Below are 13,763 nucleotides of genomic sequence, written 5' to 3'. Positions count from 1 at the left end.
ACTGGCTGGACAGAATTTAATAAAACTTTTCCACTACTTAGATATCTGTCTGACCTGCACCACAAGTGAAATTAAAATATTGAGTAAAAGCCATGTTATGAACAGTTATGTGCCGGATTTAATGGTGGGATACACCCTGGTGGGGGTGCCAATCTATTGCAGGGCACCAACACATACACTACAGACAATTTGGAAATGGAAATTAACCTAATCTTTGGACTGTGGGAGAAAACCCACCAAGCACAGGGAGAACATGCAAACTCCAACCACACAGAAACAGGAATCGAGTCTGGCCAGGAATCAAACCTGGACCCTGGAGGTGAAAGACGACAGTGCTAACCACTACACCGTTTGCCTTAAGTAGTACAATTCTTAAGAAATATAATAATCTCATTAAATATATAATAAATATATTGATTTATATTTTGATATATTGCTTATTTTATAAAAATGGTAATAATAATAATTAGAACGGTAATAATAATAATAATAATAATAATAATAATTAGCTTATTAAAATAGAATAAGGTTATGTAATTCAAATGTGTTTCTAGTTTAATTTATTGATAAAAAATTATTAGAAATAAAGAAATAAAGGAATATTTGCTATTTAATTAGGAATTTAAATTTAATATAGGATTATTTGCTGTAATGACAATTTAGGATTAGTTTTTATTAGCTTTTTGGAGAGTATTGCTTCAGTTCTAATAATAATAATAATAATCCTTCATCACTCATAGTGTAAATACAAAATACTGTACAGGAGTGCTGTTCACACAAATTTCCAGCAGGTGGCGACATTGCTTTTTTTTCCTCCACAATTACTTGTTTGTTTCATTCAGTCTCTGCCTTGAGGCTTATTTCAATTCCAACAAATGTCGAGACACAGCTTTACAAAGAGTGTACATTTTATTTTTAATCATCTACAGGAAGTGCACCGAGTCTCATTTCGACGGCTTTTCATTTCCTAAACGAAACCTACAGTACAGTTCTTATGAAAAACAAAAATAATAATAATAATAACAATTATAAATGCATGCTAGTTACAAATATTCTACAGGAAAGAGGTATTTACATGGCGAGTTTCTCCTACAACAGTTTGCTCTGGTGCCACAAACACGAACTGGGATTACAGATCGTCACGTCGCATCATCACGTCCTCACGTCCCCATGTCATGTCCTCCCTTACAAACCAAGCAGTGTTTTTGAAAGAAATTGTCGGAAAATAGTGGTGTGGGATTTATGTTTTTTTCTTAGGTTTTTTTGTGTGTGTGCTTTCAAATAAACAAATATTTAAAGAAAAAGTCAGTAGTTTAGATTAAATTGGACAAGAAGGACACTATGTCCCTGAAAATGTTTTGAATATCTCATTTTTTAGAGCATCCTTTTATTGTATTAATATCAAAATGTAATTGATGAACTTCCAAATGACTGCTGCTTGTTTTTGTTCAGTCGTATCCCAGACACACACACAGACACAAAAAAGAATAATTAATAAAAACACTTGTACACAAGACTACCAAAAGCCACCTGCTGCATCCTGGCTCATAATCGAGAAGACCAGGACAATTAATCAAACTGTTAGATCAGACCCGAACTGATAATGTTACAATAAAGGAAAAAGTGAAATGTTCGACTTTGTGAAACCCTGATTTTATTAAAAATAAGGGGAAAAAAATATGGCTTCTTAAAATGACTGAACTTCAGTTGAGAGCACGGCTCTTGTTTTCTCGCCTTTTTTGTCCTCCCCATGTGTACTTACTGCATGAGTGTGTGTGTGTAAACCAGAAAGCTGCTGATGTTCCAGAAACGTCCGACTCGTTCACGTCAAACCCTTTCCTCTGGGCTTCGAACACAGAATTCTGGGAGAACTGCACATCCAGCCAAAAGTCATTACAGATAACGATAAACCTATCCGATAGGCGCTGATAAATTCTGGATTCTGATTGGTTAAAAGGTGATGATGCACATTGATTCTGTAGAAACCACTTACTGAGAGATTTGGATCTGAGGCATGAATTACCACAAAACAAAAAAAAAGTCTAATTGTTGCTGTGATAGGGTTTCTGTAAGGAGACATGGATAAGATTTAAGGAAGGAGTCTCCAGTGTTAGCAAGTTTGTACTGAGTCTGCTGTAACGTGAGTGAGAACTGAAAAAGTGCAACTTGTAAAAAAAAAAAAATACTTGAAGAGAAATAAAACACTGGATGCGCTGTTATGGGAAAATAATCAACCTCAGCGTTATGGCTGCATCACCTGAAAGTTGATTACGACTTAATTGATCATTACGCACGCTCTCAATTTATTATTTTTTTTTAGCTTTTATACCTAATGTATACATTATTGCAAATTTACAGGCAATCGTTTAAAGCTTTGAGTGAACAAATCCTTTTTTTACTGTATATCGGAAATTATAAATATCAGCCATTAAAGAGATTTTATTTCACATCTGAAATTTCGACGGAGGTAATGTCAGTCACATGACCACCAGGCGTTCTGATTCATGTCGCCACACTCGCCCTTTCCACAAGCAAAATTTCCTGAGCTGCCGGAAATGAAACCTTCACACGTCAATCGCTATCTTCCTCAGAGAGAAAAAAATCTAGCCAGGGATAAATGTCACGGAGACGTTTCGGGTGGTTAGAGCTTCGCATGGATGCAGCAAGCGTCTTTTATTTAAGCTTAAAGGTGCGGTTTGTCATTTTTTAAATCCTGACGCCAAAGTTTTACATTTAACACGCATTCTTAGGAGAAGCCACGAACATCCTCAATCTGTTTCCTTTCGACAGAAAATCAGCCAGTATCAAGTTAGAGGGGTGGAGTCTGTCTCAGGCCAGAAATGTGTAAATTAAAATCTATAATTAGGAATAAAAAACTTTAAAGATCCAAAATGAATCAATATTTTTCTATTTCAAATAAAATTTTTTCTTTTTTTCTTTTTTCTAGATAGGAACTCAGATTACAAACCGCACCTTTAAACAGCACAAACCTCCTGGTTTACACAAGACCCGTCAATTTCTCACGTCATTTACTCCCACGACAGAATATTAGCTGGTCCTGACTTGACATTCACGCTAGCATTACGTCTCACTCTTGTGGGCGTGGCCTGTTTTGTTCCCATCCGAAACAGTAGGTGTTTTATTATATGCGTATATATTTAGCTTCTAAAGCTTACTCGATTCACACAAATATAATAACGGCCCGAAAACTGGCTGCTTGATTGACGTTGCATGCTAGCTGCACATCCATCAGAGACGCTGATGTTTTACTTCCTTCCAAGTGGTTACAAAAAAACGTCGCAAGAATGGTTTGAAGATACCTCTTGAACTTCGACACATTCTGTCATTTGTTGGTGTAAACGTACGGCTAGTCTAAGAGCGCAAACACATCAACTAGCTGTTTTAAGACACCATTAAGACTTTGGAACGTTAAGAACTTGGGACCAGACGTCTTCATAACTACACAAGACTAAAAAAATTAACTTGTGCTAATCCAGCGTACCCGGTGTTAAAGGGACTAACTGCGCAAGTACAGTATGTATAACTCTAGTGTAATCTTAAACAGATCATCATTTACGAACGATTGTCAAACCGGTCTAAAACAGAACATCAGACATGACACTATAGTGCGAGACGGAGTAGAGATCATCGGTCCGTCAATTATTGAAATAATTGTCCATGATCTGTCTGTTTGAGTTGAGATTATGTTTGAGTTTAACAAAACACTGACTGGTTTCCTCCCAACACTGAGTGTTTAGATCTTGGGAAAACACGTTAAAAATAAATGCAGATAAAAAGCAATCCTGGAGTGTGAGAGAACTTGTGGAATATTCTATGGAGAAAAAAGGAACAGAGCGAGAGAGCACTACATCTCATTTTGTATCCATCCTTCCTGATGGTTTATTCAGAGAACACGCTTTATGGATGGATATCACTAGCTGCCTTAAATCCCTGTAAGTGGACAAAACAAAATGCAGCGTGTTAAAGTCATGACCCTAACGTCTGTCGGCACTGAGCTTTATTTAGGAGTGCAGGTGATTGCTTTCTGAAGCTGTGCTGGTTCTGGGCAGACCGGCGTGCTGGCGTGTGCTGATCGAGACCAGGGGCTACATCGGGGGTTTAAACTGGTTTCCGGAGAGTTGCTGGCGGATGGACGGCTTGGAGCCCGCCGCGTCGCCGAGCTTCCGCCACACCACCTGAACAGGGAGACAGAGAGAGCGGGGGATCAGAAGGAGAAAGAAACAGAGGGAGGTGTTACACGGCGCTTTTGTTGCAGAGACAGTGGAGTAGGCTGCGGGGGTTGGTACGGTGTCTGTGGAGAGAAGAAAGGAGCCATTGTGGCTGCGTGTCATCTCTGTGATTGTGGCCTTGACAGGCGAGAGGGCCTCGAGTGCACACTTATCCGCGAGGGAACCTCACGACTCTGCAGGTCCCACAGTCCACGCCGGTCCCGTGGGTTTAATAAAAGGCTCCTCTTGCTAAATTTACCCTAATCTGCCCTAATCAGTGTAAATCTGGGCGAGATGTTAGAAGTGCCAGGCATAACAATTTACCCTACCTTGAAGTTTTACTACATGGAACTAAAAATGGACTTTTTTATTGATTGAATTCTGAAACAGTTACCATTCTAAAATATATCGACCTGTATTCCTTAGAGCAGATACCTTCATAAAGAAAACTGAGGTAGCAAAATGCATGAAAAACATAAATCAGAGTTTGGTTCTAGTCAAAGAACCTAATCCAAAGGTGACTTTAAGCTCTAATCCAATATCCAAAAAGAAGCAACCATAGATTGGACGCTGGACAAAAAGCCTCAAACTCAATTTGAAGTTTAAAAATGTTGACAAAGGTTCTCTGGTCTGATGAAACCCGAAACAAATCTTATTCGCCAATCTGCAAAGCCCTAGCCCGCTCATCAACACCGACCCCTGCAGTGAAGCATGGTGGTGGTGGCATCATGTTGAGATTTAACCTCTGTCTTTGTGGTTAGCCACTTCTCTCACTTCCATTTCTCACAGAGGGCCTCGTCTTGGCACAGACACGGTTGTGCAACGTGCTGATCTTATCCAATCTGCTCCGCTCTCTTCTTCTCCAAACATCCCCTCTTTGTTTGTTCTTGTTCCGCTCTGCAGCTCTCCACAGCTCAGAGAAGCCCAATAGAGCCACATTGTTCTCAGCGCTAAAGTTATTTTAATTACTCTGACGGCTGCGCTATAAACTCCACAGAGACCTTTTTTTTTATCCTAATAAAAGCAGCATGGAAACTGGGTTCTGCCAGCGGGGTCACTGAAACACTGTCCTCAATTAACAGAACAAATTCAGGTTCTCTAGCGTGGCCTGCTCCTGATTATATAAAGGCATAGTGAAGGTCTTGTTAAGCAAAGGAGTTGATGAGCTAAGCATGAGGGAAAAGAGCAAAATGAAGGAACTGGGATTTCTATGTGCTGCTTAATGACACAAGAGACTACCGAGCTAATCTAGGTTCACCGCTTATAGTCTTGAGACTTACATTACACATTTCCCTCACGATAGCTTTCTCTTTCTCACTGAGATCCTCCTCGTAGTCCTCGGGAATCTGTCTGTCCAGGTTCTCGTGGACCTCCAATACCTAAAAGAAAACAGGTAGGAAAGAGCATAAGACTTGAGGAGTGTCACTTTCGCTATTATCAGGAGAAAAAAAAAGGTTTTTAATAAGAGGTGATTAAGAGTAATCGTGTTTCTCCGAGTAAGGCCAAGGCGATGCTTTTGTTTTTTCTGTAAACTTGACCCTCGTGTTTGATCGACAGCTAATTATCCTGAAACACATAAACTAGATGTGAAGTCTCTTTAAGGTCACGTTAGGTTATGATGGCTCAAGCAGGAGTTAAGCGACGTGGTTTGTCAGGAAACATATCAGATATTTTCACGCATGAGGATCGATGTAGCAGGAATCCCTCGGCGACCTGCTGTGACTTGCCACATCTGTGAATCCGTTTTATTATTCAATTGAATTAAATTACATTTTATTTGTATTTAACGCTATAAAACTGACCAACAAACCGATTCTGAGTTGCATCCTCGATATATTAAGTTGTGTAGTGTGCACTCTGCTTTAAAGTTAATTAGTAGAGATGGGGGACATAAATCTATGTAATTATGATCATGATTCTTTTATTTGGTGATTCATATATTGGCACACTGACTTACTGACAAAATAAAATTTTTAAATTATGTTTTAATTTATATACTACTTTATGTTTGCAATTGATGTGGTAACGTTGCAGTTCCTCTATAATCCTGCAGGTGGTGCACTCTAAACTATTCACACACTGGCAGGCAGCACAGTATCTTGTGTGGTGGAGAAATAATTAGCAAAATTTGTTTAGAATTGTAATTAAATCTTTAAAAAATTTAGAGAGATTTGGGGTATTTATGAAATCACGATACTTATAAAATCGCAGTTTAGATCGAATCAACACCTAGGAATCGTGATATTAATATAATCAGGTGGTTCCTAGTGATTCCCAACTCGATTAATAAGCAATACAAAAACATTCATGTTTGCACCAAAACCAGATTAGAGAAATAAAAACCAAACTAGATAAAATGTTCATGCAAAAATGGTTACGAAATCTGTTGTGAGGCAGATTCTTCTCGCCTTCTGTTTAGTTTAATATGGACGTTTGAAAGACGATGCTGAGACAGACATATTTAAAAAAAAAAAAAAAAAAAACACCCACACAAGCAAGGACATTTAAAATTAGCCTAATATGCTGACGGGACATGTAAGCATGTTTTTTTCCCCTCCATGAAACATGGACATTACCTGTATATTCTTATATGCACATAAATTAAATCGAACACCATGCGTCTGTGCAAAGTCTATGAGATAAATATCTGAGTGTATGTTTAAAATAACTTTTGACTGTAAAGTGTGTGTAACGTGAAGCGTGTGAACATTCTTACACGTTTACCTTCATAGCATGAACCAGAGCCTCTGGTTTCTGAGCGGACGTTATGTAGGGGGTGATGGGCGAGGGCAGATCTCCAGCTGGGAGTCGAGCAGTGCCCTGTGGAGAGAAAACACACATGAGTGGTGACTGCTAGTGTTTCACTCATGCTATCAGAGAGGATGTGTGTGTTTTTGGAATAAGTCAGGCCTGTTTTTTTTCCCCTTTTTTTCTGAAGGGTTAAACCGTCTCGGAGCTCATCACTGCCAGCGCCGCCCTTATGAGCACCGAGCGCATCGACAATGAGTTCTTTGAGTGGGTTAGGCCCGGGGAGGCCCTGTTTAGACACAGCCTTTTGAGTTTCATTCTAGCGTTAAATCCACAACAATCGAGGCCGCATTCCAGCAGTGGGGGCCGCAAGCAGAGCTCTGAATGGGAGCAGCTCCTCGCTTTCAGCCCGCACTGCTCATTTACAGTTGCCAGAACACTCACCTCGAGCGGGAACTGTGGGCATCTCGCTCACTACTGATACGGGTACGCCCACGGGCACGAGGCTGAGCACAGTCGCTGCCAAGGGGCCATGATGAAAACCTGCCATTAAAATTTACGGCCCTCTAACCACCTAGGGGTCGTGTTCCAATCCGGTTCATTAAAAGTCTATGACTGATGGACTCAAATGCACTCACACCGCCACGGCCAATCAACTAGCTAGAATATCGTCCTTAATCATCCAGGACCACAAATAAAGTACATTTTACTATACAAGACATATTACACCATTATACTACAGTGGAGTGAATTTACTAATGACATTTAAATAAATTTAAATTTAAATACAAAGTTGAAACCTAAATACAATCCACTATATTGGAGTAAATTTACTATCCAGGGGCTACTTTTAATTATACAACAGGTTGTTCTGGCTAAATAATCTGATTGGACAAGAGGCATTCCATGAGTGGTGATAATGGAGCATAACAGCACTGGGATGTTTAGCTCTACAGTATGTATCGCTCCATGTCACATGTCCGCAGTACTTCTAATCCTAGACATGGAAGGATATGTCTTGTCGGAGCAAAATAACTGTTTAAATAAATGAACAAATCATAATCTGTTCATAATAATTTGTCTCCTCTGGAACTGTTATATAAAAGCAATATCACACGCGAGATCGTGCTGTTGTACTGAATATCGTGAATGATATTTATGGATGTTGTACTGAATGGTATTATTCTTTTTAAATATTGAGTTGAGAGCCGCTGCCTGATAAAAACCCACATTTAAAACCGGTCAGGGGAGCAAAAAACCACCTGTGATATCGGTTTGTCATATTAAACAACACGCTGTCTACTTGGTAACGTTCCAAATTGCCTCTGAACCAATTTATTTATACAAAAACACAACACAAGGCTAAATCCCAAATCGCTTCCTAACCCCTGATCATGGACACTACTTAGTGTGTGGAACAAGGGATTGTACATTTTACATATCGCACTAACTTTATAACTTTTACGCAATTTGGGATTTAACGCCAAAACCACTCTAAGTGGAAATATTAAGTAAAGCTCTTATATTTCTCAGGACTGTCCACCACCTCCACGGTTTATTCTCCTCACCTTTTGGCTACATGGTACCAGTAAGAATTTAAAAACCAAATAAACAAATCATAATCTGTTTATACTAATTTCTTGTTTTTTGAAATAAAAGCATTATTTATAAGATTGCGCTGTTGTACTGAATATCGTGAATGATATTCATGGATGCGGTACTAAATGGTATTCAGCACTCCGTCTCACAATATTCTTCTTAAATATACTCTAGTTACAATCAAGAGGTTACAGTCAGATATACTCCTGTAGTAAAATTTATTATCCAAATGCCGCACTCAAAAATACCAAGTAGAATAAATCTGAATATAGAGATAACACTCAAATACACTGCACTATACTATCGCATACTGTATCTACTACCCAGAGGACGACCTGAAATACACTTCATAATACTTTGAGTAATGTTGCGCTCCATGGGTCAGGTTCATATACACTCCTTTATACTACAGCAGAGTATATTTAATATACTCGAGGCCTCTGTTTCAATACATTCCATTATACTACATTAAATTAACTACACCAAAGGTACACACACGCACACACACTCCTTCACTATAGTAGATTAGTTTTACCACCTAGGGGCTACATTCACATATCCTTCCCAATAAAAACTCTTATCTATGTTACGGGAAATGAACACTTCAGGCGTCGTAATAAAATACACTATACAGTATTTATCATCTGACTACAGAAACATTTTTACGTACAGGTACATACACTCCGGTGTATTATACTTCATTTTACTGAAGAGCACTTACCCCTTAATAATTATAACATGTCCAAATTTAAACATAGATAAACACACAATTATTAAATTATTATCCACACAGGACCACATTACTTTGGGGAGACGGAGTTTAATGTTTAGCTTGAGCTGTCTCCTTTCTGTCTGAGGCTTAAAATTACATCTTGGATCTTTTTTTTCCTGTTAGTCATGGCAAAATTTCCAGAAACAGACACCATGCTTAAATCCACTTCACTGGGCCAAACCAAAACATTCCTTGCTAGCCAGGGTGATATCTTTCTTTCTTTTTTTCTTTCTTTTTCAATACAGGGTAAAAGAGGGCATGGAAATGCAGTCCTTTATTGAACAGCCTCGTACGAATAAACAAGTACATTGAAATTTTGTGAAATCTACTCCTGGCATTGGGAGCATGTGTGTAAGCGGCACAGAGGGAGCGTTTAATTACACGGCATTAGAGTTTATTTGAGCTTCCGACCAGCTGAGCTTCTCTGGAAACATCATCATCGCCATCGTCTCCATCAGGCATGTGATTTGCCATCTATCGCTCTTCTGAAAGCTTCCATTCGGTCTGGATGGCCTCCCAGGTTCAATGGTACTTGGTCTTAAAGCCTGAATGATACATTAACATTTAAACACTGTTCACCAAGGCCTAAGACGACCAGACAGCCTTTCTGGTGCCAGATCTGTAAACTCAGTTCCATCTTCAGGAGACTTATAGAAGGAAAAAAAAAAACCTTGGCAGATAAAATCTCCTGTTAAGAACAATCAAGAGATCTTCACTGCAAATCCAGTAAGACAGATTAGGCCTCAGGTGAACAACATCTTTGGTATCAGGAAAGACGTGAATGAGGAGAAAACGACGACAGCTTGACTGCACTCAAAGAAGTGGGGAAATAGATACCACTTTATAAGCAAGTCTTTAAAATAGAGCTGCAAAAATATCATTATGTGACTTGTAGACAAAGCACCATAAAGGAAAGAAGGAAAGAAAGAAAGAAAGTGGGAGGTGAAGGAAGGCAAAAGAAAGACAAGGGGAAATAATGGGGTTAAAGAAAGTAAGCATAAATAGAAGTAACAAGTGAAAGACAATGTGAGAAATTGAAGGATAAGAAAGAAAAAGTCTTCAGAGGAAGGACGGGAGACATAGAGAAATAAAGAAGAAAATGGTAAAAAAAAAACGAACGAAAAAGGTGAGAGAAAAAGAAAGAAAAAAAAAGAAAGAAAGAAAGAAAGAGAGAGATTGTAAAATGAGACATGGAGAAAGAAAGACATAAAAAATAAGAAAGACGAAAGAAAGAAAGAAAGAAAGAAAGAAAAAGAAAGAAAGAGTAAGAAACAGTCAAATAAAAAAAGTGAAGAAAGGAAATAGACAACAATAATGATTGTCCTCCTCTGAAGAAAGTAAGTAAGTAAGAAAGAAAAACAGGGACATACAAAAAAACAGAATGATACAGAGAGTGTCCAATAGTGAATAGAGATCGTAAAGTGAGAAATGGAGTAAGGAGAAAGACAGATAAGATAAAAGAATGGTAGGAAAAAAGAAAGAAAGCATTGATGAGGGAGAAAAAGGATAAAAAAAGAAAGAAAGAAAGAAAGAAAGAAAAAAAAAAAGAAAAGAAAAAGACAAGGAGAGAAAAACAGAAAGACAGAGTGAGATGTCCATTATATACATAATGATTGTTCTCTTCTGAGGAAAAAAAGAAAGAAAGAAAGAAAGAAAGAAAGAAAGAGAATTGCTTATTATGTTGTTGTGCTTTTAGGAAGTCCCATTGTCTTTAGACAGAGCTTGGTGGCGCTGTGCTGGAGGAAGAGGAAGAGGAAGAGGAAGGTTCTTTGTGATCAGTGTGAGATGTGTGAGCGTCTGATCCTCCTGTTCCTCCAGTAAACACACAGCAGCTCTCAGGATTGTTCCATTATTAATGCACAACTGCTCAAAAATGTGCAAGTTTATTTAACAAGAAATATTCAAATAGTTTAAATTTGGATATTTATTAGAGACACGGTTTCTGTACCTCCAGCTACACAACACATTTTCTTTAGACAGAATTCTAATCTTAGATTCAAGTGACCAGTTAAACTCTATTAAAAAATAAACAATAATCCAGTTGTGTCTCTTTAGCCCTGATGTGAAAGACTCGCCGTTACACCAGCAGTTTAAAACCCAGTGTGTTTTCTAATCGAGTTCTCTCGTAGATGCCGGCGATGAACAGAACTGGGCCGAGAGCGCTGATTTATCCTGTCACGGTTACGGGGAAGGGGTTAACATCCGCAGGGCTGATCCTGACCTTTATTTCTACAGAGAAGAGGCAGAAGATAAAGAACACTACCTCAGGGAAAGAAAGAAAGCAAAGAGAAGAGAGAGAGAGAGAGAGAGAGAGATGGAGGGGCGGTGATGAAGGAGAGAGGAAGACGGTCTAAATTAAGAAATGTTCATTTCATGCTCGGTCTCGTTAAGCCGTGTGGAGCAGCTGAAGGGAAAGAGCCAGGAAAGGCACGAGAAGCTGAATGATCTCATGCACACACACAGACACACACACACACATGTTTTTTTCCTCCAGTCTGTGAGACGAGTGTTTACACTCCAGCGCAGGTTAGTGTCAATCAGAACACAACACGCTAGCATGAGACCGTCAGATCTGTCTGCGTCTGAAGAGCTCAGGAACAAATAACTTTAGGTTTAAAACACTGCAGTACGGCAAAAAGAAAGAAAGGAAGATGTGGTGAGGAAAAGTAAGGAAGGAAAAGAAAAAGTAAGAAAGAAAAAAAGAAAGAAAGAAAGAAAGAAAGAAAGGGAGAAAGAAAAATGTGGTAAAGGAAAAAGGAGGAAGGAAAAAAAGTAAGAAAGAAAGAAAGAAAGAAAGAAAGAAAGATGTGGTGAGGAAAAGGAAGGAAGGAAAAGAAAAAGTAAAAAAAGAGAGAGAAAAAAGGAAGATTTGGTGAGGATAAGTAAGGAAGGAAAAGAAAAAGTAAGAAAGAAAGAAAGATGTAATAAAAAAGAAGAAAGGAAAAAAAGAAAGAAAGAAAGAAAAAAAGAAAGAAAGAAAGATGTGGACAGAAAAAGTCTTGAAAAGAAAGAAAGAAAGAAAGAATGATGTGATGAGGAAAAAGAAGGAAGGAAAAGAAAAAGTAAGAAAGAAAAAAAGATGTGAGAAAAAAAAGAAGGAGCGAAAAAAGAAAGAAAGAAAAAAAGAAAATAAGTGAGAACTCAGGAAGAGAAGAGAAAGAAAGGGGTGAAAGAAAGAAAATGTCAACGCCATCACATGTCTAGTTAGAAAAGAACCTCATATTTTTCAGAGAGCAATTTAGTGTAGATGCTATATGGCCAAAACTAAGTGCACCCTGACCATGACATCTGCACAGTGGTGTGAAAAAATATTTGCCTCTTCCTGATAGATAGATATATTTCATTTATTAAGGGAAAAAAGCTGTCCAGACCTACCCGGCCCTATGTGAAGAAGTAATTGCCCCTGAACCTAAGAACTGGTTGTGTGTGCCAGTCTTGGCGGCAACAACTGCAATCAAGTGGAACGCAAATCATGAAATGCAATCAAACTTGCAATGAGTCTTTCTCATCACTGAGGAGGAATATTGGCCCACTCTCCCTTGCAGAATTGCTTTAAATCATCCACATTGGAGAAACAACATGAACAACCTATTTAAGTATCTCAACCTCAAAGTCTGGACTTTGACTAGGCCTCGCCAAAATCTTTTTTTGTCTTTTTTTTTTTTTTGAGCCAGTCAGAGTTGGCCTTAATGCTGTGTTTCTGATCATTGTCAAATTTTTTTTTTTTGCAGAAATTAAATTAAATATCAGGAAGCACTGTATATGGTGAAAAGAGATTTCACAGAATTTCCCTGTACACAGTACATCTCCTGTGGAACTGGAGGCTCCTCGTCTGACACCAGGCCCTGACCTCACTAATGCTCCTCTTGCAAAACCTATTGGAGAGCCACCAAAAAGCACAAACGAGTGTTAGGGTTCACAAACGTTTAGCCTCATGAGCTAATCATAAGAAAAGAAAGACCATGTGGACCACCCAAAGAGAGAGAGAGAGAGAGAGAGAGAGAGAGAAAGTGAGAGAAAGTACCAAGTTCAGCAACTTTGCTTTACATTAGGATTCAAACCCACAGCCTCCTGGCAGAAACGTGAATATTTAGACAGCTGGATCAATCAGGAGCCAGCGTGGTAATATTTATCCGAGACGCATGAACCCGGTGCTCGGAGATGCGCGTACGCCTGTTTATACCAAGTCATAAAGTTCCAGGCTTACGTGATCCGAGCTAATTTAATAACCTGCAGGCTTTCTGAGGGTCAGCTCGAGGTTAGCGGGCGAACTCTGATCTAGGAGCGGCTTTGTTCCTGAACCACGGTTCTCCTGCAGAGATAAGACTCCTGAGACAGGAAGCTGAAGCTCTCGACCTCATTTTGCTCCTCATTTTATTGCAGAGAATTGTGGAGAAAAGAGACGATGACTGATC

The 13,763-nt window shown here is 38.9% G+C and overlaps 1 protein-coding gene across 1 annotated transcript in view; it reads right to left on the bottom strand.

Moving 5' to 3' along the window:
• Nucleotides 1-1,661: 1,661 nt before the first annotated feature.
• The window catches only part of ccdc85ca (coiled-coil domain containing 85C, a), a 44,607-nt gene continuing 32,505 nt past the window's right edge, over nucleotides 1,662-13,763 (bottom strand). Inside the window, exons 4-6 of the mRNA XM_053510262.1 lie at nucleotides 6,954-7,049; nucleotides 5,510-5,608; nucleotides 1,662-4,196 (exon numbers count right to left, since the gene is read on the bottom strand). Coding sequence (XP_053366237.1) covers nucleotides 4,107-4,196; nucleotides 5,510-5,608; nucleotides 6,954-7,049 — 285 coding nt within the window. The 3' untranslated portion in view covers nucleotides 1,662-4,106. The remainder of the gene's footprint in view (nucleotides 4,197-5,509; nucleotides 5,609-6,953; nucleotides 7,050-13,763) is intronic.

This window comes from Clarias gariepinus, chromosome 13 (genome assembly GCF_024256425.1).
Source record: "Clarias gariepinus isolate MV-2021 ecotype Netherlands chromosome 13, CGAR_prim_01v2, whole genome shotgun sequence".
In the NCBI taxonomy this organism is placed as follows: Eukaryota; Metazoa; Chordata; class Actinopteri; order Siluriformes; family Clariidae; genus Clarias; species Clarias gariepinus.
The sequence above is the reverse complement of the archived record's forward strand: the minus strand, read 5'-3'. Positions and strand labels throughout refer to the sequence as shown.